Raw genomic sequence first — 26,615 nt, forward strand, 5'->3', positions numbered from 1 at the left:
CGCAGTTTTGAGGCCCTGGTGCGCACAGGAACCAGCACAGCCATGTTGCTGTTTCTTGCGCAAATGCTCCTTGGTGATGTGGTGAAATACTGTTGAATGGGTCAATATATCCCACACCCTGGATCTGAAACAAATCCACTGTTTTCTTTGTGAATTCATTGACTCTTCCTCATGTTACTATTGAATGTTTTCCCTTACCTGGAGTTCAAGAACTTCCCTCAAATTGTTAAATCCTGCCCTTTAGACTTTTCTCTGAACTTGACTTTGGCGTGACTAGCACATCAGTACTCCTTTTCTTCAACCACCTCACTGTCATTGCTCTTTTAACACCACTCATCCCGAGTACTACAGTCCTTCCACACATCCTTGGACTCACAGTTAGAACACTTTCCTTCACATGGTGCGGCAGTACTGCTGTGTGCAAAATATGTCTGATTGTTGGGTCTGTGCACACCCCCCTCATGATTTGACCTCTGGTTTCCCATTATTCCATGTGCCCTTCAACTAGAGGAATGTCTGCCGGGACCTTCAGCTGGTATCTCAAACCGTTGGTCGTGGACCCTGTAGTGCTCACCATTCCCAGATGATAATAACTGGTCCTCCAAATTTTCGCTCCCCCGATCAGTTGTCACAGAAACCTGCCACACTTTACCTTTTCGGCTCAGGTTACAGGATTGCTTAAACAGTAAATGTCAGCATTATCTTCCAACCGATACCAGTATAATCATCAACAATGTCACCTTTGCTTTTCAGGGACTTACTTCATCTGTGGGGCTAATGCTTATCCATGGTTGCCCAAAAATTGGGAACACGTTGTTATATGGGTTATGTCTTATCAGCAATCTGCCTTTCCTGAACATTCCTCTTCGCACCGCAGGAGATATTTGAGGGGGACAATTTCATTAGCGGGGGCGGATATCAGATCCCTGGGCTGAGTGTGAAAGGGAACCAGGACAAACTGACAAAGAGGTCTTGGTAGCTCGACAATATTGCTAAAGCCACCTTGTCCTCACTCCTGCTACTGTTCAACGAACAGGTTGCCACCTGTACTATGTCTTTAGATATGTGATGCTGGAAATGCATTGGAGGGACAGGACCTCCCTGTCCTTGTTCTGTGGTCCTTTTTCATTTGTGTTCTGTATTGTTTTCTGCCCAGGAGTCCATATGGGACTCCTGGCAGTGCAGCTCTTCCCGTTTTGGTTTGGTGTACAGATCCATGGGATACCCTTATGGTACCCATGGGTGGGGATGCAACCCTGTGCCCCTAGTGTATGTTATGAGCAGGGTATGGGCTGGTGGCAGCTCCATGCTGAATTTGACAGGTGCTCTGAGTATCCTCCATTTTGGGATATCCAGGCCCTGCCATTGGAATCAGTTGATTCCTGATAGGAAACAAGATGGCCCCTGTGGCCTCTTGCTCTCTATTGCCTGTTACCTTGTTTTCCCAACGTCCTGGGAAGCCCTGATTCTGTCCCTTCATCCTGACTGGCTGTTGGGTTGAAGTTCCATATATGGTGTTGTTGTGAAGTCCAGGCCAGAATGGATGGAGCCTTCCCAGTGACTGTATGTTGTTGGTACACCCTGTGGGTGGGACCTGAGTGAATGGAGTGTGTGACAAATACGTATTCTGTGTTGTGGATGTCTAGTATCTGGTGTTTGACACAGTGACTGAGACAGCCCTGCCCAAAACTGGTATGAATGCAGTGTGGAGTGTTGAATGGCTGGGTACTTGTCCCAAAACACATAAATTGTTGTGAGTTTCTGGAGAGAAGTGAATGGCCTGAATGCACTGAATGCCATTCTGACCGATTGGTTGCCTGAGTGTGACCCAGCAGAATGAATGGGAGTTCAACTAGTATATCTGGGGGCCTCTCACTGTTAGAATTCATGCTCAGAAGCTTAAGTCCACTATGAAGAGTAACTGGAGTAAAACTGAAGCTTAACCTTGAAGCCCTGCTGGAAGAGAGGTTTTGCTGCTGCTCTACTTCATCAATCTGAAAGCTGCTGTGTCTCCAAGGACTGACCCAGAGAGGACCTGGTAAGGCGCCCTCTTCCCGAGCTACGAGGGACCATCGTGCACCAGCTGATCTTTGCCAAAGCTCCCAGGTAGACAGACTTACGACAGACTGCCGACCGGAGAAGGGGACCGCCACGGAATCGCAAGGAGAAGCGCCCGGACACTGTTGTCCACCGCCGTTGCCGACCACCGTTGCCGACCGGAGCCGCCGTGCTCCCGTTGCCTAAGAACTTTTCATTCACGGACGCGCTCATCCGCACCGCTGCCCGCCTTATCCCGCCGGAGAAGGCCAGGCCGTTATCGCGCCGAGGAGCATCCGCCGGTGGGTTTCCGGCTACCCAAAGACCACAGAGACGCTGATGACTCGGCTCCCTTGCTGGGCCACAGTTCTTCAAACTCTTTGCGGTCCTGAACTATCGACATCGAGGTGCCCCGTACGCCTCATCCTTGCAGGACGTCTACGCTCCGTCGCCGACGAGCACCGCTAGGAACGAAGCTGCCACTTCACCGCCGTAGTTCACCCTGTTCATCGTCGGACGTTTGACGACCCGTGGCTCCTACCTTGAAGGGAATGCACTCAAGAAGGGCTGTCGATTTCCCCACGAGGAACTCTACAACACCAGGTACTTTGGGGTTGCTGAACTATTGGAAAGACTCTTGTGAACAATATATGGACTGGGCTTGTGATATATTTTTACTTTACAGGTTGCCCAGGTGGGGGGATCGCCACACACAGCTGTTTCTAGGTAGCAGGGCCAGTATTCTGCCTATTGTTCTACCCAACTGCGTTCCTCTTATATCTATTGTTGGTTTCCTTTAGGAACTGATTTTTGTGACATTTAACCGTACAGTTAATGCACTTTAATGAGATCTAATAGTAAGAATGGTACCACATAGAACTGTATATTTGCCATTGTAGATCACCGAGTACAAAATAAGTTTATCGTGATATTGTACATAACCTTGAACATTAATTATATAAAGACTGTGTTTTAACTAATACAGTGTGTGCGCATTCCTTTGTGGGGGCTTAAGGACTAGGACTACACTGTACTTAGGAACCAGCCTGCATCACCTCCTGAGAAGCTAGGCCTTGATTGCTCGACCACATATCAATAATAGAGAATCTTGGCTGGGGTCCTCTGTGCCTGTCCTCTACCATATAGAGAGCAGAAGTACAGACACCCCCCTCCAGTCTTTACAAGATACACTTATGTATTCAGAAGGAGGCATGGATGATGTCGTAAAAATAGAATTCTGCAATTACATACCAAATTCTGATAGCAATATCACTCATATAGTATCACACACATTTGACAGACTGTTGCCATTCTCCATGAGAATAACAAATCCAAGTGGTCAGTATGGTGTTTGTTTATCCATGTCCTTAGCTCCTTAGGTACATCAATCCTGCATGTTGCCCTGATTCAGCATTACTCCTCAAAGGGATATGTATTCAAAGGAAATATAAAATTCCTCTCAGAGTAACACAAATGCTGTACCTAATGAAATCCACCAGAGAGGTACACTGTCAGGATATACAATTATGCGATATATGTAACTCTAAGTCAGAAATGTATGAGAGTAGAGTGAAGGTCTCAAATAGAGGTATTCTACTATTAATTTAATTACCTTCTATGTCTTACTTGCAAAGCTTAGCTACACTCATGTTTGCCACCTCTAATTATAATGCACTGCCTCAGCCTGCCTAACCCTAGGCTGTTGTCTGCATGCCTCAACCAAATGTACGCCAGGTATGCTGTGAGAAGCAGTCCACTACATAGATTGTCTGCCTCTTACGTATTTCCTGTTTGGCTCAGACAAGCAAGATTTAGAGCACCGCCTCACTCGGCAAGATAGTTGCAGTGTGTAGAATTAGCAACATTTTGCAGCTCAGGGACTGCCTGAGCCTTTTAGAACCGTAGTTGGACTAGAAAATGTTGCCTCACTGAAAATGTATTGAAATACGTCTGTTGTACGTTGCAAAGTTCACTTGGGCAGGATTGGGAATCCAGCAGATGTGCATGTACCTTATTAGAAGAACCCTATAGAACAGGTTGGAGATTTCCTGATACATTCTATATTATGCCCAGCAAAGGTTGTTTAGAAGTCCCTTCTATTGAAGACCATGCTATGTGAATGTATAAAAACAATGTAAACCTGGGAAGTCGGTGGCTATTTCTTGTTCCGCCTGGGTACTGGGATCGGGTTTTCTGTTCGGTCTCCGGTCCTGTGGCATTTTTGTCTGCTTCTTTGCCAACTGTCATTAAATACGTTTAACCCTGGGACTGGATTATTTCATGAGTGGTGATTTTTTTTCCAAGTGATTTTCAACAGACAGTATCGCCTCCACTTCCAAAAGCAAGTGCCAAACTCATTCAGGGAGGGGGTGTTGAGTGCTGTTACACATGTTCAAGCATGGTTTGTTGATGCGGCTGGTAATAAATTGGTGGAAGCAGCACTCTGGTTGGTCTATGTTTTTATTTATGGATCATTTTCCACCGCTATATTTGGTATACCTTACACATGAGTACTGCAAAGAGAAAGAGGGGCGTGGAGTTTATTAGCCAGTTACTTACATGTTCTCTTCATTACTCCTATTGCTACTCTTCCTCATCACAGCACTTGCAAACAACTTCTCCCACCCTGGTGCATAGTGGAAAACTGCCATGATGTGATTGGGGTTATTGAACTCACTAACTGGTGGCTGGGAGTGTTATGCTCTCCGAAAAGAGGGGTGGGGCATGTATTGTGTATTGAAAAGAAGGTATGGGTGTTGGAACCTCACAAGTACTGTGATGAGGAAGAGTAGGAATAGGAGTAAAGGAGATTACCGATAAGTAACCTGCTTAGGACCCATGGAGAGCAAGATATCAAACAACATTGCGATTTTTGCAATTGCTGAGTTAAGCATTTCCGATCCATGTGAATAATTCTATAATTAATGCAATATCCTGTTTGACAAACCCTATATCATAAAGGCAATAGCATTCCCAAAAATATAGTGTACGATTTGAATTCCCAGGTCCCCTTGCAGCAAAATTCACTTCAACGTTCGGCTATGTTGTCATTTTGGAGAACTTCCTGGCAGCTCTTATATCGCCCTATTTTTCTTTTAAATTAGTTTCCTTCCCTGTTGGAATGTCTGTGCATTAGCTGATAGACAGCTGCCATACTTCCTCCCACCTACATCTCTGCAACACGTACAGATTGTATATACCATGTGAGACCGGCATGGTATCAAGAGAGACACAGACTCAAAAGCATTTGTTTTAAAACCTTTATTTACTAAGGTTCCTGGGTTGGTGGAATGCTTGACTGGCCCTAACTCTAGAGGGATGGTTTCCTTAACTGATGTTTCCAATGGCCGTTGTTGTCTAAAAGTCCCAAAAAAAGTACGTTGTGTCTATACCTATGCATGCCCTCACGCTGTACAAAAATGTGATAGGAAGTCTTTTGGAAAGAAAAAATAGTGGTTCAACAAAAATAGCAAAACCAAAGTTAGTTTCAAATTGTCTTCTCACCAGGTGCAATTTGGTTAATGTCACAGAGATGGGTTCACCCCCCTGGTCCTTACAGTAAATTCAAATACCTTCAATGTCGTTAAGTTCATTGTGGTTCCCTTCCCCGAGCTTCAACTTGTTCACTGTCAGCTTTCAAAACAAAGTCTACTTTCCTCCATTGGCCTCTCAGGATTCCCTTCCCCTGGCTCAGGCCTCTTCCAGCTTTCAAAACACGAAACACAATTGGTCAGGATGTGCCTTTCTCTTATGTATAGTCTTTCTTTCATATCATCCTCTTATGGGGTAGAGTCAGAGGCTTTCGAAAACGCCAGGCTCTTTGCTTTTCCTTAGCGCGACCACTCTGACCCTTTTCCCTCTTTATTTCTGACAATTATTTTCTTTTGCACTTTTTATCTTTCTGCACCCTTTTCATGTATTCCTTTCCCTGTTGTGTACACACTTGCACTGTCCTTTATTCCGCATTGTTGTTGTGCTTCTTGCACTTGTCTTTCTTACTGGGTCATTCGCCCCTTTTTTTATACTGTCCTTTCCTTTCCCTTGCAACTTTTCCCACAGGCTTCTGGCCCTATTTACATTCATATGTCTTAATCATTCAACTTCCTTTCATTTTTTATTTCACCTATGCACCTCTCGCGCTTATACTGTAAATTGTATCTTAGTTGCAGACATTCCGTCAGCTTCTATCGAACACTCATTCAAATGCAGTCTGCTTTCGTATGCATTTCTAGCATTACCTTGTATTGCGCTCTTCACAACTCGGCTCTGCAATGCTTTCAGACGCACCAGGCTGACTTCCACGCTGCAGCTCCACAACGGCTCTTCATTCCGAGATCAGTGTATCACCGCCTGCCGCTCGGACATTCCTGGGCTGTTTCACCGGCCCTGGGGAACGAGCATACACATACACAGGTTCTGCAGTGGACTATCACACCTCTCAGCTCCCATACACTGACCCGTCATGTCTCCCTGGAGACACGGCTTCCTCAACACGCTTCTGCTCTTTCGCACAGCAGTTTCTCAGCCTCTCGGTATCCCGGTCTCTGGCCTCCAGTCCTGGGCAACTCTGTCGTCTCGGTTCTCCTCCCAACTCGCTCTCCTGCTTTCTCCCCTACTCTCTCTTACATCTGTGAAAGACAACACCTTTTATAGTGAAAAGACCAGTCAAGAGGAGTCAAGTGTGAATGGTTACCATCAGATGTCTGACCCTGCCTGCCTGACTATTAGTGGGATAACTTGAGTTGTTTCTATGGTAGGTTTCCTTTACTGTCCCTGTGTTATTCCTATGGGTAATCTTTACTGATCTTAGTTGCTTCTTCCTCGTCTCAGTATTTGTTGGAAATGGAAACGGGGAAAAGGAGATGGGGTGAGATTGGAGATACCCCATAAAGGCTGAGGGAGAGTAGATTGGGGTGTTTTCAAAACTGGAGAAATACCATGCCTGGCTCTTGGCTATCCTCCTCCCAATCCCTCATGAACCTCCACTCAGGTGAAACTCCCTCGCTTGTCCACCCCCAGGGTCGGGTTCCAAAAGCGATGGCCTTTCCCTGGCCACCTGATTGGAAAATCCTGAGGGAGTGGCTGGGAGAATACTTTCAGATTTCTTACAACCCTCATTGTAATTTGTATGGTTATCAAAGCTGCAGCTTTAAATGGCACTTATTAGAGTAATCGCTTCCTCTCCCACTGGGATGAAAAATAAGGTTTAGAAGTCTCCTGTTTAACTGCACTGCCCGAGGGGTAAACACACTCAGGTGACGCACAGACAAAGATTTTGAACACCTAAACGCATATCTAGCTGAGTTGGCCCACGTCTCTAACAACGTGTGGTATCAGCACATGATCAAAGTGGGGAGACAGACAACGAGTTGGAGAGCTGCTATGTGTGATCTCTCATTCACTATGCTATGAGTGCTTCCAGAACATTCATAGCTACAGGAAATCCCAACTGCCCGAGCACAATGCCTCATGCACCTATCGCTCTGCACTAAAAGAGATCAATTTCAAGGAAGATGAGCCACACTGAGATGGGTGTCACAGAAGACGTTCCCGTATGAAGATAGCTACATCAAGACTCAAGAAATGATAGATGACTATTGGAGCACAGACAAGACAGTAGAATACGTTCCTAACAGCCCAAACAAAGGAGAAGCCAAAGGAGTTACAATGCCCAAAGACAGGATAAAGGGAGATCGGAGGGATGCCAGGATGCTGGGAAAGACCTCAGCTGCTTGTATAAGGACACATACTCACAAGAGGATGGAAGGAAGGGATGGTAGGGTGTAAAGCACATGCCCTCTTGACAGTTTCAGTAGAGGTGGTGCAGAAGGAAAATGACGATTGCCTCAAGGAATGGGCAGCAAGTGCAAAACTGCACACCTGGGTAAAGAATGAAGCAGGTCCTATGCCAATCATACCACTCGAGACTGCTTCTTTGTGTTTCAAGAATGACGGTCCAGTGAAGATTGGAGAGAACAAAGGATGCAAACAAATATCGAAGATTCCAGGCATGAAGGTCGGTACCGCAAAGCTAATGGATCACTATTGTGCCTGCAGGTCCAAAGCATATTTGCAACTTCCGCCAAACTGGGGAGGAATATGCTCTCTAGGGCAGCTGAACACACAACATTAGTAGTGCCTGAAAAAGACATACAAGTAGATAGATTCCCAAAATGAATGCACACCAAAGGAAGAAGAGATCTGTATAGCTGACAACAGTAAAGAGAGGAAATGATGTGTCAACAAGGATGGAAGATGCATTGGATGCGATACCACCAGAACACAGACTGTTCAACAGTGATATTTATGGCCAATTGATTCCCGTGGTGTCCCTTTCAGGCCAGAGAACTAGAAAACAGGCTGAGCAAATAGATAATGCAAAGCGCCAATGACGGCTGAGCGAAGGAGCACCTTTAAGGCACCTGGAAATAATTATTTGCCAGATGGGGGGACACCAATAAGGGGGGGGAAAAGCAGCCAAAAGGGGAAGGGGATTGCCCCCTATGCTCCCCTTTAGAGGTGCCCATGTATGGGTTTACTGAGTGCAGGATGTTAGGATCAGAATATATGTGCGTATTTGACGTAGTTTGTACATGCTCAGGATGCTGCGAAAACTGCAAACTTCTGGAATTACTGCTTAGGGTCGGTATCTATGCACATTGCACTTTTCCAAATCTGGTCACATGTAGAAAAGCATATGAAGACCAGTACCTATTAATCTAAAGCTATAAACTAAAACGGTGCTATGTGAAATGTTCTGCAGAGAGGCACTTACAAGAGTTATCAGCAGAATCACTGCCTCCTGTCTGTTATGCGTCGTAGTATTGAGCCATACCTCTGTATTGATCTATTCGAGGTCTTATAGTCTTAATTGTGCCTGGCTTTTAAAAATTGTTATTAACATTGTATCATATGGTATTGCAACATTGAATTTTTCAAAATTTTCAGAAATTGTCCAACTGTATTATAATCTGCTTTGTAAGTATTCCTTTGTGTGCGAGTGGCACTTAGTGATGGAAGAGCGACAGGGTAAAATGAAATGCAAGAAAGGGAAGGTTATCGGTATTCCAGGAAAATGAAAGAATACCTGACCAGACAGAATGGGGCAAACAAATTGGTATTGGTATATGTTAAGTGTCATAAAATTGTGGACTGTATGTTCTAAATCTCCAAATGTTCTTAAATGTAATTTATATAATTTTGTCACAGTTTGTATGAACTAAATACAAATAGATACATTTTATTAAACTGCTTGAACTATTTTTCTGCAAAACAATCGGAGCTGCATTTTTGCTTTTTTTAAAATCAAGATGCCACATTTTATGAATCAGCAAATGGAAGGTATCTAACATTATATTATGCAAGAGACACGGTATTAAAAGGGAATGACAGAGTGTGGTCATGAATTATAATAAGAATAAAAAAATATCCTCTATCGCACATAAAAGAATATTGCAAGTCACGTTGGAGTTCTGTGAACGTATAAAGGAACACAGCATTCGGCCTTGTTCCTCTAGTTTGTCAGGAAAGTCCTTGGTCACTTGCAATATGCTTATAACATACAGTAGGAGGTACTTTATCCCATATATAATTATTTTTGTTCAGAAGAAGTATCACCCAAGTGAAAAACACATAGCAGGACAAGATTTGAAGTCAATGTAAGCCAGTAAAATGGCTCAGTGGGTTAAACGCTCGTTGCTGTGATCTGTGTTTGATCTGCCGGTTGCAGGTTCAAACCCCTAGCAAGGCCAACTTAGCCATTCATCCTTACAGGTCAATAAATCAGTACCAATTTGGGTAAGAATAGTAATGTAGGTATACATGTTCTATGTAAAGCACATTAGATTAAAAAGATATATATATATTATTCTAATGGAAGTGGTGGCTCCAGTAGTCTGGTGTCTGGTCAAACAGCCCCATGTTAAAGGTGCACCGGGTGGCCATATTCTGCATGACCTGCAGCTACTTGCTTTGGGAGGCTCTGAGGAAGTCCAGAGTAGAGATTGGTGGCAGAGTCTACCGTGACAGTGATGAGGGCTCTGACAGGAGCGATTCAATGGTTGTTATTATGCAGAAGGCTGGGAGGTTGCGAGTCGAGCTACGTTTGTAGATAAAACATGAACAAATCCCATACTAATAACACCCTAAAATGCAAAATGCAAAATGCAAAACATGGTCTAGATGTGGGGTCTAATGAGAAATAGAAATAAAAACAACCAGAGTGGTCCAAGACATGCACTCCTACTCAAGGAAGGAACATAGTGGAGTATCTTTGCTGGAAATGTTGGGGAGGGCGGATACAAGACATCTAAATGAGTGTGGCACAATGTCACAAACACCCTGGTCTCCCTCCCCTAAAATTATGCCCATGGAGGAACATGTGGAATTAGAAAATAAATGTTCTGGTGCAATTCATTGATTTAAGACAAGATTCTAAGGGCATCATTCTGAAATGACAGTGTCAATTTTCCAAGAATAGTTTGCTGTTTTTGCAGGAGGTTCTGCTTGCCAGCGAAGAGTCATTGTGCTAAAGGTTTAGCGGCATCCAAGAAATCAGGTGTGTGCCTATCATCAATGCAAATCTCTTACCTCCTCTGCCTAATAATGTCTTGGCATAGTCTGGATGGGTGATGAACAGCATGGGGAGGAAATTCCCGAACCACAAAGTATGCCCAAATGGATATTGCTCTGCCCAGGAGATGACTTTGTCCAAATCTTTCCCATCCTGTTTAAACTGCAAGACATACAAAAAAACGGTGACAATTGTGGTTCACATAAGACAAGTTATGGTCATTTATCGCATAAGGCCACACAATATCACATAAAAACGAGTGCGTTGCCTGGAATTACAAAATTCAGAGTGCAGTCTGCTGCATATGTGCACCAGATCACACAGCAGCCCACCACAGAGCAGTAGCTTCACCCTGGGTTCCTTAAGCCTGAATTTCTCCCCATGACGGTGGGGTTCAGGATGCACTGTGGGAAATATCGACAACATTCCACAGATTGGTCGCGCTGACTCCACTTTGGGACAGTGCTACCCCCCCTTACCCTGCCTCCCCATGCTACTGCTCCCCCCTCCCCGCCCCAAGAAACCCCTGCACCGGAGGTTGCAGGGTCCCCATAGTTCTAAGAAAAGAAAATATGCCACATGTGAGTGAAATAAAGTCAATACCAGTTGCCTGTTGCCACAACTAATCACAGGGGCATCTGAACCATGAGGTCCTGAAAAGAGAAAAGAGTAAGGTGTGCTAGTTGGGACCGGTTTACAGAAACTAGGATGGGCGGAGATAACAGGAACAGAGATAGCCAGCACACGGTACAGGTTGTAACATGACTATGCATATGTTAAATGCCAAAGCACTGGCAGATGTACTGGTTTCCCTCGAATTCTCTGCTTTTTTTTTTTTAAACAAGTGCTAGAGCCCAGATTAGGTTGGGTTATAAGATCATCCACGGGACCACCCTGCTCCCCTCTATCATACTTCTCTAACTGACCTTTATAAACCCTTAAGCAACATCCCTGCATCCCTGCTGAACTGTACTATCATCAACATCTTTCAAAGTACAGCCTGCTCTGGGAAGAGCCATGTGGAGGCGGGAATACATTTCCTCCTTAATGAGCCTACACTGGTTGCCATTAACACCAATGAGGTGTGCCATGTTACTACACACTTTTTTATCTCCACCTGATCATTACAGTCTCGTTATTTTTTTCATTTTATTGTTTTTTTAAGTGCGGATCTGGGTTTCGAACCTCTGTTGCTCTCCGCTGTCTTGCTTCCAATATGCCCCTGTGCTATACTCTGCTCTCAAACGTTAGTGTGATGAAATCTGATGCTAGCTGAAAGAAGCACAAGGCATCCATGCCCGAGCTGGCCCAAACATGTACCATAACCTGGCTCACTGGTTTGTTTGTTTGTTTTATTATTTATAATGTGCGGCATACCCTCAGGTAACAGGGCGCAACAGTTACAGGTATATGCGAAACTTAATTACAAGGCTTAAATATTTACAGACAGGTATTACATACAAAATATATACAAGTAAGGCCTATTTACAAATGACAGGTGCAAAGACAGGATAGAAAATGATACATACAGCTTACTTACATTGACAGTGTGCACGAGAAGAAGGTGATGATTGGGAAAGCGTGAGCACAAGTTATGGAGCGTTCGCTTTCAGCCACAGGATGGAGTTGGCCCTGAAATTTTGGTAGGGTAGGGTAGTTCTCAGAATGGGAGGTAGGGAATTCTGAAGTTTAGCTGCTTTCACTGGAAAACTGTTACCGCCAATTGTCAAGCGGTTAAACTTGGGAATAGAGAGGCAGTCTTTGTAGGCAGTTCTCGACGGTCTCAACGATATCTGTCGGTGGAATCTGTCGACCAAGTAGGTAGGCGCAGCATTATTTAGGGATTTGTGCGTAAGTTTTAAGGAGAATTTTATCATTAGTTGGAAGCCAGTTGTTCTGTTGGCTAATCTCAGAGATGTGGTCTCTTCTGGAGAGGGATTGTGCTGCTCTAAGAGCATTATTTTGGGGAGTTTGGATTTTTCTAGTAATAGTTTTAGTTGAGCCCAAGTATAAAGCATTACAATAGTCCGGGCGTGATGAGGGCTCTGGCCAGGATAGTGCAGCTAGTGTCAGATAGGAATGGCTTGGCAGTGCGGATGAGCTTACATGTGTAGGCTGTAGAGGATGCTAGTGAATTGACTTGTTTGCTGAAAGTGAGGTTTGAATCAAGGTAAAAACCTAGTGTTTTTACCTTATGTCCAACTTTGATGTTGTTGCCATCAATAGTGAAAGAGGAGTAAACGGGTCCCAGTTTTTTTAGACTGGATGTGGTTCCCAAGACGATGAGTTCAGTTTTATCATCATTCAGGCATAGAGCATGCGTGGCCATCCATGCCTGGATGATGTACACTCTATTCACCAAGGCCAAATCTGCTACATAATCCCCAGAAAGCGGGAGGTGGAGCTGGGTATCATCTGTATAGTTAGTGTAGGTGATACCGAGATGATCCAGATCATCGAAGAGGGGCTTGGTAATAATATTGTACAATGTGGGCGAGACACATGAGCCCTGAGGCACACCACAGGTGATTGGTATGGGGTCGGCTGCTGCTGTGGGGGAGAAATCCCTCATAGTTCTACCATTTAGGAAGGATCTAATCCATTTAATTGGATTATCAGAAAAGTGTTCCGCTGTATTGAGGTGGTTACAGAGTATGGTGTGATCGACCAGGTCGAACGTTGCCGACAGGTCAAGGAGGAGTAGGGCAGCTTTGCCGTTATCTCTAAGCTCATCAACTTGCGTCTTGAGGTCGGTCAGAGCTGTCTCTGTTCTGTGTTGAAGCCGGAAGCCAGAATGTCTGGATCCCAGTAGGTGGTGTACTTCCAGGTGTTTTTGGATTTGTATATAGGCAACCTTATCCAGAATTATTTGCAAAAAAGGTACTGTCATAATTGGCCTGTAATTGGTTGGTATGGATGGATCAAGAGTAGGTTTTTTTAAGAGTGGAAGTACCCAAGATTATTTAAGATTGGTTGGGATAGTTCCAGTGGAGAAGGACGCCTTAATTAGTTTAGTAATGAAAGGAGAGAGGTCGCGGGCTGCATCTTTGATAAGCTGTGCAGGGCAGAGATCGCCCTGGCAGTTAGAAGGCTTCAAAGACAGGATAATTATTTCTACTTCTAGAGTAGTTGAATCGGGTAGATTCGTTTGCCATGCTGTTCTCAAGTGTTTTGGGTTGGGTGGGGTCATTTAGAGAGGCTCTTTTGCTAGAGATTTTATTTTGTAAGGTGGAGATTTTTATTGGCTAGTGCATTTTGGATCTCTGAGCACAGTTTTTTATCTTTAATACAGGTGTCAGGGGGAGCTATGGGGGTCTCTAATTCTTTGAGGACAGAGAAAAGTTCTTTCATGTTAGATTTAGCTTGGGATATCCGCGTATCGAAGGATGTGCATTTAGCTAGACATATTTCTTTTTGTAGAGTGATGAGAGTTTAGTGAGTTTAAGTTTTAACAAATATAGAAAGTGAACTGCATGCCTGCTGCGCCTCCATGTTGATATCATGGTCCGAGGGCAGGCTGTACTTTCAAAGATGCAAGTCAGCAAAGGATGCTCCCGAACAATGATAGTTAAGGTAAGTCCCAAAATGAAGGAAGCATCCAAGCAAGATGCTAAACACAGATAATGGGTAAAAACACACACACAAAAACACCTGCCACTGTAGTAATGGTGATCACACAGGTAATGGAGGCCTGAGATATATAGACTGTACGCTATGGGTATTATAATGCAGGAAGTAAGACATGCCCTGTATAGAACTGGGACCAAAAAAGGAAAATGGCTTCTTTAGAATGTCTGTGAATAAGGCAGGAAAATGGGGACATTAGAGGTCTCTGGTGCCCATGGTGAAGCCCAGGTGTACTTCGAATGAGGCAACTGGTCCTATAATTCACTATGTTCATCACTTAAACAAGGCTTCTTGGCACTTTTCTTTGCAACAGAAGTAGGAGATTCAGTCCAGGTGTCTTGATATGATATGGCATGTTCAATGAGCCTATACACAAGTGTTTCAAGGCGCGACGATGCAAGAGAACAGAGGGAAGACAGAGACAACGATCTTACTAGGTCAGGTGACATTGAGATTGCGCAAGTGTAAGGAGAAGGGGAAAGGTGCGGGGGGAGCAGTGCAGTACATGGGATCTACAGTAAAAAATAAATAAAAGCAATGAGTAAAAAGTGTGGACAGCTGGTGGCAAGTGCAAGGGTAAGTGCAGACATCCGGTGTCAAGTGCTGGTAGTGGACTGAAGCAATACAGAAAACAGTCCCCAAGTGTGGGTTTGCCAGGGAGGCATGACAGAGGAGGGGAGCTGGGCCTGAGATCAGAGGGTGGCCAGGTGACCAGTGCAGTTTCGGTTTCAGCCAGGAGATCAGCAGGGGAGAGAAGAATAGAAAACAGAAGCAAATAGGAAGGTTTTGAGGTCCCTCCCGGAACCTAAGATGGTTCTCCTCAAGTTTCATGGAGGCTGTTCCAGAGGGAGGCCTCAGCCGAAGACAGAAATCTGCCACCAACTCGTTGCTTGGAGAAGTGACTGATTTGGAGGGAGTTGGAGGTGGGTGAGCCAAGAGCTCGAGAAGGAAGATATTTAGGAAGAGAGTTGAAGGTATTGAGGCCCCAGGCCCCAAAAGGCCTTGTGAACAATGCAGAGGGTTTTGAACTTAATCCTTGCAGCCACTGGGATCCAGTGGAGAGAATTCAGTCCTGGAGAGATACGATCCCTGGGCTTGAGGCCAAGGACAAGTCTCGCAGTCCTGTTCTGAATGAGTTGCAGAGGGTGGAGAGTATAAGCAGGCAGATTAAGAAAGAGGCTGTTGCACTAGTCCAGCCTACAGAGAACCAGAGCTCTGGAGACAGTGAGCTTCTGGGGGAAGGAGAGGAAAGGAAGAATACCTCCGAGGAGGTGCAGCTGGTAGTGTGACTTCTTAGAGACGTCAGAGATGAGGGATGTAAAGGAGAGTGTGGAGTCGAAGATGACCTCGAGGTTTTTAGGCTAACAGGTGGGAGCAGGAAGAGGACCAAGAGAGGCTGGCCAGAGAGAGAGACAGGAAAGGAGGGACATATGTGCCAATGAGGAGAATCTCAGGCTTACTGGGATTAAGGCAGAGATCATTGGCGGCACACCACTCCTGGATAGCAGACAGACAGTCAGAGATGAGAGATGGAGAATAAGTGGCGGAAGGGAGCCTGAAAATGAGTTGAGTGTCATCCGCATTGCACTGAATTTGGGGCAGAGGGCTGTAATGCAGTGGGAAAGAAGTGCCAGGCATTGGTTGAAAAGCCAGGGAGAGTGTTTAGACCCCTGGCGAACACCACAGGTAGAGATAGACATTGAGGAGAGGAAGGACCCAAGTTGGACCTGGGAGGGTCGATCAGAGAGGAAAGAGGTCAGCCAAGCCAGGGCCTGATCGATGATACCCAGGTTATCACAGACAAGGTTGAGCAGGATGGCATTGTTGACCGTGTCAAAAGCAGAAGAAAGAACAAGTAAGATGAGGACACAGGGGGTGTTGCAATCAAGGTTGGAGAGCTGGTCTTCACGGATGTTCAGGAGAGCAGTTTCCGTGCTTCTGGCAGCTCTGAAGCCATACTGATGGTCAAGGAGACAGCCAACAGATTCAGTGTAGATATTAAGCTGGGAGATGGGCAGTTTTTCCAGGAGTTTTCCCAGGAAAGGAGTGATGGAGATTGGGCGATAGGTAGCTGGGTTGATGTGGCCAGCGGCTCCGAGAAGCTCTATTTGCAGGTATTACTTGAAGCCGGATGACTCGACTGGCTTTGGCATTGAAGGCGGGCAGGTGCATGACACATCGGGTAGTTCAATCGAGGGTCCAGAGGCAGCTCGTTGTCACGCTGGCACAAATGTTTCACTGCTGAGCAATGTCAAATGCCAGGGGGAGGCCCATGGATTCAAGAGGTTGTGGCCCTCTTCTTCTCTTCCCAAGCCATGGGAGGCTAACCAAGTAACTCCCAGGACTCTTTAAATCACAGTCAGTCCAGCCAGGATACATGTTTCTCAATAGCAGTAAATCATCTGTGTCTTACAGAAGGCAACTCTGTCTCCCAGATGTTGTTGGGAAAAGGGATTTCAACCCTTCTGGAAACTTCTCTTCATTAATTGAAAAGGATGCTTTGAAATTATCAACAGCTCCAAATGTTATTCACCACAATAAGGGCAGGACGTAGGATATAGCCTTACTTGTAGTCTAACAAAGCTTCCAATTCAGCAGGTATAAAAGGTCCATTGAAAACAAATTTGAGTTCTTCTATGCATTTCAAAAACAATGGTAAGTGCGAAATTGCTAATGGTCTTTTTTCTGATATATCCTTTCAGGGCAAGTGTCTTTAGTTTTTCAGGTATGTACCCTCTAATTCGGAGGCTGGTGTGACACTCCTAGCATATGGCAAACAAAGTGATGTACCCATGTATTACTGTGGGCTGCGCTTTAAACATAATTCCCATTCTGCTCATCACAGTGTGGGGTTCTGGAGTCACCCAAAGTCAACAATAGTACTGTTGTACAGTACCGTTTGTTCTGCCAGCATTGGGAAGACCATTTAACAATGTTATCATATGAGGCACTTATCCTGAAGTCAGTAGGCATTTTAAAGCCTAGTGTGTGCATGCAGCTTTCTACACGCGATGTGAGCATGTTCTCTGTGGTGCATTTTTCTAAGCCAGGCAGCTGTGTGACAGAACAGCTGCTGGCTTGCCAAATAACTGCTGCACAGCAGGAATAATACACAGCTGTCTAACATATGGATGTTAGTGATTCAGTTCCACACCCTATGGGATGGCAGGTCCCCTATGAGTGGAAATAATTAAACCCCATGTTGAAGGGAGAGGGTGATTTCAGGAAGTGCCACTGAATAGCAAGCTTCATCTTCAGTCAGGGTCTATTTATTCGAGCACCTGACATTTTGAAAAAAAGAATCCTTGTGGTGCTCCCTAGCAGATGGAAATCTGTCATGTTCAGGCTAACAGTGGCTTAGAGATGCCTGGTAGCAACTGCTTATCACCTTCTGGCACGGCCACAAAATGCCCCGACACAGAGCTGGACGTCACCAAAGAGAATCGGAACAAGGAACAAACTGAATGGATCCACACCCTCACGAATACAGAACGCTCCCCAACAAACACGACAACCACAATATCATGAGTAGAGAAAAATCCCTATATCTTACACCGTTCCTCGCAAAACCGCAGCACCTCGACAGTTCAACACCACCAACATGTCCATACACACTGGGAACCTAATGGAACTCCACAAAAAAAGTAGAGAGGAACCCATAAGACAATGTACGAAACCAACGCACTCAGTCCGTATAGCACAAGGGCACCACCAGCAACCACATCAACACATAGAAGATGATGAAGCTGAATAATTCATCAACCCAACTATCAATCTAACAAAACACCTCAACAACAAAGCAGACTCCATGAATCACCAACCAACCTATGACAACAACACAGAAGCACTCCAACTGAACAACTGCAAGACAAAACAAGGATAAAAAAAACAAAACTAGCCACGTCAAAAAGATCAATTACAACCTAATCAACTCTAGATCAATGACCAAACATGTCATCGAGATTTACGACCTCCTGTGCGACAGAGGTATCGACATCTTATTTATAACCAAAACATGGCTAGACGACAATTACAAAATCACACTCAATAACTGCCTCCCTGACAACTTCAAGTGCTCACATGCAAACAGGAAAAACAAAAGAGGAGGACTGGCGATAGCATACAAGGAACACCTGAAAATTCAAACGGAAGAACCACTGAACATCAAAAACTCTGAATCCCTAAAAAGACCTCAAATTAATTCTGGTATTTAGAACCCTGACATACGATGCAACCTTCGTGGACGCCTTCAATGAAGCCATCACTAACCTAGCCATCGAGTAGGAACACCTGATAATCATTGGAGATTTCAACATCTGGTTTGATGAAAAAAAACACAAACACAAAAGAATCACTAGTCAAACAACTGAAGATGGCAGGAGATACACTAGACTCAATCTTCGCCAACGAAAACCTCATTACCATGGAGCCACCAATACAGATCTTCTGGAGCAACCACCTCATCATCCTCTTCATGATCACGCCAGCTACATCAACAGTCAAACAACCCAACAAACTGCCACTATCATGAAAAAAACTGGAAAACCACCAAAAATAGCAACTTAGTAGAACTACTGGAAATCAACAAACCACCAGCAACGACACTCGTTGAAGCTGACCTTGACAGAAAAACAGAACTACATCACAAACGGACCACCAGAACAATCGATGAGATCTCAAAGGCAAAATCTATTGTTCCAACAACAAATCCACTCATACAAAAAAGGAAATCCATAAGGCCAAAAAGAAACACTATTACAACAAAATCACCAAAGACGCCAACAACCAAAAAGAACTGCAACAACACACCGATATCTTCACTGAAACTATGCAACAACCTCGTAGAACACTTCAAAAACAAAATTAGCACCATTCAACAGATCATACAAAACAGACAAGCAACCACAACATACAACCCACATCGCCATCTGAGATTCACCAGAACAAACTCCGGAGCTTCCCCTAAATATCAGCTGAGACATTCGTCAAGCTGGTAAGCAATAGCAACAAAGCAGGCTCCCTCATGGATCCCTGCCCCCCAGACATACACAAATCAATCCTCACACAAGGAACACCCATGAAACACTACAGAAAACTTTTCAACCAATCACTTTTGTTAGGAAAGATTCCCATTTATGTGAAGTTTTTCCTCCAGTTGTGTACCCCCTCTACCCCCAACTTTTTGCTGCTGTGTAAACATCATAGTCTGACTTTACCAGTGAAGCACAGACTTCAGCTGCACTCCACTGGGCTTTTTCTGCTCACTTTGTTATGGGGAAACTGACATGCCCTTAAAGACAGTCAGTACTGGGCGACTTTGTTTCCCTTAGTCCTTTCCAATGTTGCAACTTTTCTGAAACATGTTACAAGTGTACCTTACAGTACAGTGCGCTTGGGTCTTCCTTTCATTTCCAAAGGCCCTAGACTCCCTTGAATGATTTTTAGGAGAAGTGCAGATGTGCCTTGGACAGGGCTTGGGGCAGCTTATCTTTACACGTATTTCTAACCCTTTCTTGCCATGTAAACCGCACATACTGCGTTTGGCATAGGACGGTGGCCTGGCTCCAAAATGGCCATGCCACAAGGTTCTTTGTCCTGTCCTTTGGCCATCTTGCCTCTCTGCCTTCCCCAGGTCGAGCCAAACCAGGTCAGTCCTTATTTGGGCATGCATTCTCCAACGAAACGCCAAGCTTTCACAGGCTTCTGTATGCCTTGTGTGTGTGCCTCCAGGATGTGGGTTGGACTGTCTAGTTCCAATACACATCCTGGGTGCCAAAGAGTCTGGTGTGCTGTGAATGACTGGGACCACCATGGTCAGTGATTGGTTCACGTCTGGTGTGCCTGTATGTAAGTAGATCTCCCATTGGGTCCTCTTTGTTTTGGCAGCGAATGAGATTCTGGGTAAGAGAAGGCCCCAAACACCCACACCAGGTTGATCTCTTGAGTTCTCACTGAACCTAGGATAGGATCCAAGTATCCTGAAACTAAGAAGCAGAGTCAAGGACTCGCTGGTGACCCGCTGGAAGGTTTGGCACCCTGAGTCCGCTGTCATCCCGCTGCACCCCTCTGCATCTGATCGAACTAGAAGATCTGTGAAGACACTTCACCCCATTAGAATAGTGGGACCAGCTATTCTCGGCACCTTCATCAAACCCTGCAAGTAAGCCTTCTCAGAAGTGCCCCTGGGCCAACCAGTGGGCTGGCCAGCTTGTGCAAGACCTTTGCTCTGACATTGCAGCCATTTCGAGGAGACCCTTGAAACTTGGTACATCGCAAGCTCTCTGTTCACAGCACTCTCACACTGAATTTCATACACTTGGCATTCCCAGGTCTGGAATAAAGCGAGAGCGCCCGAACCGGAGTACACACGGTTACTGTTTCGCCTAGCCGTAGTGACAAACTTCGCAGGTACCTTCCTGCTGTGCCCCTCTGGGCCATGTATCCTGCTACAGTGAAACTAGCCTGATCCCTCCACCAGCAGCAGATAAATTGCCACTGTCCTGCCTGGGAATCATCGCTGTAACTTTGCTGCTAAAGCTGCACAACTGCCGCATTTGAACCTGCATCCGAAGTGGACTCGACTGCAGAAGTTTGGTCCAGAGTGCACCGGGGGTTGGCGAGTACATGCAACCCTCACCGGTGGCCCCAAGTGCATCCATCCACTTTTATGCACGAGTGTCTCCTGAGGGGCCACTCTCCATTCCACCTTTCTCAACTCCTGGAACCTGTTCTGCCCTACTGGGGTGACCCTCCATGAATAGTGGGAACTTGTTCTTCATTGCCTTACCCACCTTCCTGAGCTGCTACAGCCCCTGCAAGAGATTCTGTTTTCGTCCTTCTGCACTATCGCGTGCACCAGTACATTGAGCGCTATGCCCCTCTCTTCGTAGGGACTTGACTTCCTCTCAGTGAGGAAACTTATGAGGAACTACCTAAAGACTATTTGCACTGCTTCCTTCCCTTTTAGGTTGTGAACCATTCTGTGCCTTTATCCCTTTAGGCCACTTGGTATTGTGTATATGTATTATAGTAGTGTTGTGTTGGTTTGATGTATTACTATTGATAATTGCTGTGTGTTGAATTTCAAAGGCCTTGAATAAAAGTACTTATATTTTAATATAGATACACCTGTCTGGGAGTGATGTTTAGGGTCCTTTACTCTGTGTGCTCATTGATGTCTTTCAGTCACCCTCACCCATCCTGAGATCTACTCTTGACCGCCGCCAATACTACCTTGATTGGTCTTGATTGGTCTGGCTTGTCCAGAAGGTTACCCTGTTTCAAGAAAATAATCTGGCCTTCTGAACCGCTGCCCACCAGGTAAAAGTGTAGAAATCCATGTAAACACCTTTTCAACCGGGAAGGGACCTCTATCGTTCAAATCGGCATACATCAAGCGCTCCTCATACATCAAGCCGCTCCTCAAGGACACAGCATGCAACATGGAGGACCTCTCCAACTACAGACCTATCTCCATCATCCTGTACCCAGCAAAACTACTCAAAACATAAGTCTGTAGAATAACACAAGAATTCTTAGAAGAACACCTACTGTTGGATCAGGCCCAAGTAGACTTCAGACCGATGAGGGGAATGGAAACGGCACTGCTTTCAATCTGGGACAATCAAAAGGTTAATGCAGACTCGGACAAAAGCACAGCTCTAATACTTCTGGATCTCTCCACAGCATTTGACACATTTAATCATGACATCCTCATCGGGAGATTGGAAGAAATAGCAATCAATGACCAAGCCTTACAATAGATTAAATCCTTCCTGACAAACAGAACAGAAAGCATATGGATCAAGCCTTTCAAATCCACTCTAAGGGAATCCACCTGTGGAGTACTACAACGGTCCTCTATATCCCCATTGCTTTTCAACATACTAGTCTCGACTAATCAAGCTCATTAAAAGACAGGGCCTCACATGCTACAACTATGCTAACGACACACACATCATCTACAAAGTACAAGATGCACAGGAAGCAAACAACGCTGGTAGGCTGCCTACAAGAACTTTACAGCTAGATGAACATTAACAGCCACAAACTCAACCAGGGCAAACAGAAATAAGGATTGTATCCAAAAGCGGGGAAAACAATCACTACATCCCATGGCTGGCAGAACTTGGAACAGCACCAACTCCATCAACGATAGTAAAGAACCTGGGCCTCTTAAAGGACAACGAACTAACACTTGAGCCACAAGTAAACGCTGTACCAAGAAATGTTTCTTCCTCCGACACATGGTAAAAAGGATCCTACCATTCCTCTCTTCCACCCACAAAACACTCACCATCATCGCACTCATCATGTCCAGAGTAAACTACGCCAATAGCCTATACCTACGAATGCCAGAAAGACTATTAAAGAAACTTCAGAGCATCCAAAACGCTCAGCCAGACTCCTGCTCAAACTACCACGAAGAGAACACATTACCCAGCACTAACATTGCTAGGTTGGCTACCAATAAAACAGTGAATACATTTCAAAATGATGTGCATAACGCACATTCCAATCCACGGCCAAGGAGCAGAGTTCCTAAATGAGAAAATAACCATCTACAATCCGACATGACCACTCCGGTCAAGTAACAACATTCGCCTAGAACCAAAACCATACAATAAAAAAAAATCAGGAGGACCATCTTCCTCTCACCTGGCAGCAATAACCTGGAATGACCTATCAAAAAACATATGCAACACAATGGATCATCTGAAATTCAAAAAACTATTGAAAACTTGGGAAACGACTAGGAAGCATAAACACAGCGGGAAATAAGAATCCCAGGGAGGAGCCCATGACCCTAACTTAATCTCCCCTAACCAGAGGGCGAACACCCCGACCACCCATGTCCACATACCGCTAGTCCACAGAGAAAACTTAAGTAGGTAAGGACCCCACACGAGATGGTCATGGAGATACCAGAATACTCTAACCGAAACATTGCCAACCTCAGGGTGGGGGATCACGCCTGCCACAGCCAGGTACACATACCACTAGAATAATACAGAGGAAAATTGCCACTCCTCAACATGCTTGCCAACTAGGCAGACAAACTACAATACCAAACACACAGGATAACCATAGATGTTGAGTGCAGAAACACAAACACAAAAAGGTAAGGAAAATCTGCTAACCTAACTCTAAAGCCTCAATTTTCTGCATACACTTCTCATACAGAAACTCACACAACCACTTCTCTGCACAGCAATCAGCACGTACTTCACCACATTGCAACAACAGGCAAACAACACATAACCCTGCACAACAGCACATTATAAATTATTGTAGCAGCGCGTTGAGCAAAAATAATATGAGTGTAGTTCCAGCATTCAAAGCAATGTGAACCTACAAAGAAATCCTACAGACACTTAAGTGAAAAAAACGGATGGCAAGGCCTACAAGTGTTCTGCACCCCTCTCATTTCTAACCATTCAATATTTTGTTATGGTATTATCAGCAATTCTCCTCAAAGGAAAATCAGTGAGAACCACTCCTGGCAAGGCCAATAGGTCTGGCTTTGCACTTGAAGAAATTAAGGCTTTTTTGTTCAATGGGGTCTTTACAAAGCAATCCTGTGCTCTCCATTTACAGAGCAAGACCTATTGGGTTCATTGCTCTTATAATTGCTACTGATGGGTCAGGTGACAATTATAAACTAATGGGGATGATTGTTTTTTCCTAATAAAAACGTAAATCCATTGTTTTTTCCTAATAAAAACGTAAATCCATGCCCAGCCCGAAAAATGTTATGCTTTTACCGGCTGTTGTCAAGTCTGGGGAAATTACTTCAGGGAAAGTGTTTTACATTTTACAAGCCCATCTCAAGACGGAACTGGTGTGCGATATTTTTTTTTAAACATCTTTGAGCTATATAAAGCCACAATATCAGTAGGTGTCCCAAACATTATGTTGGAACCATGATTGCCAACAGAAGGATAATGAAAAGGCCAGGCTGATGCCCTGCCTCTTTTACTGAACTCCCCCTCCCGTACGCATTTTCCGCCTGCCAAAGCAAGAGCACCAGTAGGTATTTTTTGACTATTGTATGGTTCGACTCCTCCTTGAAGCAAATACTCACATTGCTGTCTAATAGTGAGTTCAAAGTCCTGGCAGCCCCAGAGAAGTCAGTGTGGGTGATAAGGAGCCAGACGTCATGCGGGTACTAGGATATATGGGGACTGCATTACAATGCATACACATACACGGCCCATTTTTTTGGGAGGTGCTTATCCAGTCTCATTTTTATTTGAATTTGACACTTCTACTCCTAGATTTCCTATTTTAAATCCTGGACTACAACTCTCAAAATATACAGAAGACAATTGGAATGGACATATAACACCCATATGGAATGGGACATGTTGGTAATGCAACTTTAAAACAGAGCTCTCAAGCCTCAGCCAGCCCTATGTCTTTGCATTCTGTGAATTGTATGCTAGACATGGATTCATAATAGGGGGAAAATACGAGAAGCTCCAGAACTAAATAAAATAAAGGCATGCATTTAAACATATTACAATCTAAGAGCTATAAAATAATCCTTCATTGTGGGTCAAGTACTCACAAATTTGAAGGCAGCATGGATTACACCTCTGCTCAAGAAAGCCAATTTTGATGCCCTTCTTCCAAAGCATTATCGACCAATAACAAACGTCCCTTTTTTGCTGAAGGTTATGGACCGTGTTGCCTACCTTCAGCTGCAAAGATTTATAGACGACAACGCAATCTTGGGACCTCGTCAGTCCAGGTACTGTGCTCATCATGGCACAGAGACAGCTATGCTCGATTTAGAATCTAACTTGATGGCTATTATTGATCGCAGCCACCCGGTGCTTCTTATGCTGCTGGATCTTTCAGCCTCTTTTGATTTAGTAGACCACAAACTCTTGGCATCTAGGCTCAAATATCTCGTTGCCTGTACCAAGCTAACCACCCAATGGCTAGCTTCTTTCCAGGGGCCACGGAATGTGCGTGTTGTTTCTCAAAACTCTTCATCGTTTCCCTCTGTGCTCCCACGTGGTGTCCCCCAGGGTTCTTCTCTGTCTCCCACTCTTTTCAATATTTACATTCTCCTCCTTCTTTTGCTGCTTGATGACCTGGGTGTCCTGTATACCAATTATGCAGACAACTCCCAGGTCATCCTCAAACTCTCTGGATCTTAATCCACCGACTCCAAGGCCATTTCAGCCATCTATTCCATCATCCATTCCTGGATGATTCAGCACTCCATGGGCTTGAATGCCGACAAAATCGAGATTCTTATAGCTGGCTCATGTTAAAGAATCTCCCTGGAGACTATGCTTCATTCATGATCTCTAATGTGTCTATCCCTCTTGTTCAAGGCGTTAAGATGCTCAGTATCACCACAAGCTATCTATGCACTCCCATGTGGCTAAAACCTGTGCTTCATGCGGTTGGATCATCAAGCAACTCTCGTCCATGCAACCCTTTGTATCTGTTAACAATATGTCTCTCCTTGCCTCTGCTTTAGCCAACTCCATGTTGGACTATTGTAACAGTCTACTGGCAGGCACTTCTGCCGCCAACATCTCCGCTCTTCAAACTACCCAAAATGGTGCTGTCAGAGCCGTCCTAGGTTTGCCCAGGAGGCACTCCATTTCTGAAGCCTGGAAAAAACCTGCATTGGCTTCCTATCAGGCACAGGATATCTTTCAAGATACTGACACTCACCTGTAAATGCCTGAATGCCTCTGCACCCAGCTACTTGGCCAAACGTATCCAACAATACCTCCCAGGACGAGCACTCAGGTCAACGGAACAGGTCATGCTCTGTCAGCATCGCTTTCGCTTGGCCAGATTTACTAAGACAAATGACAATGTCATATCTCCTGTCCTGTGGAGCCCTCTAGCTCTTCACCTCAAGACCTCCAGCTCCTTGCCTGACTTTAAAAAGAGCCTGAAGACCCATCTCTTTATCACTCCTTAGTTCTCTTTCAACCTCCCTTGACCTGGGTTTCTTGATTGTATCTGGTTATTTGTTTTTGTTTTTCTGGCTTTATGTGTGCCGTGAGGCCTTCAGGCGATTTGGCGTTCTATCAAGAATTAAATTAAAATAAATAAATAAAATAAAATGAGAATTTGCACCGACCAGAACACCGCACTTAAGCTCAGCGAATAGGGCAAACTGAACTGAAACTGCCAACAGGATATCACAACTCTCACTTGCCTATTCCCACTACACCCTACTAACCATCCCAAACCCCCCTTTTTTCACACCATTCTTTTCAGATTCATCAGATTTTAGAGAACATATGACCATCACTACTTTCATAACCTGTCAAAAGAGTGATGTCCTGATAATTCAGAGTCCTGTATGTTCTCACTTTGATGTGCACAATGTAAAATGAAAAAG

At 44.7% G+C, this 26,615-nt stretch overlaps 1 protein-coding gene across 1 annotated transcript in view; it reads right to left on the bottom strand.

The window, feature by feature from the left end:
* Positions 1 to 26,615, bottom strand: part of LOC138548050 (cytochrome P450 4B1-like) — a 384,495-nt gene that overhangs the window by 303,949 nt on the left and 53,931 nt on the right. The window contains exon 2 of the mRNA XM_069642252.1: positions 10,627 to 10,771. Within this exon, the coding sequence (XP_069498353.1) occupies positions 10,627 to 10,771 (145 nt within the window). The remainder of the gene's footprint in view (positions 1 to 10,626; positions 10,772 to 26,615) is intronic.

The sequence above is a fragment of the Ambystoma mexicanum genome, chromosome 1q (assembly GCF_040938575.1).
Source record: "Ambystoma mexicanum isolate Mex_15411 chromosome 1q, UKY_AmexF1_1, whole genome shotgun sequence".
Taxonomy (NCBI): Eukaryota; Metazoa; Chordata; class Amphibia; order Caudata; family Ambystomatidae; genus Ambystoma; species Ambystoma mexicanum.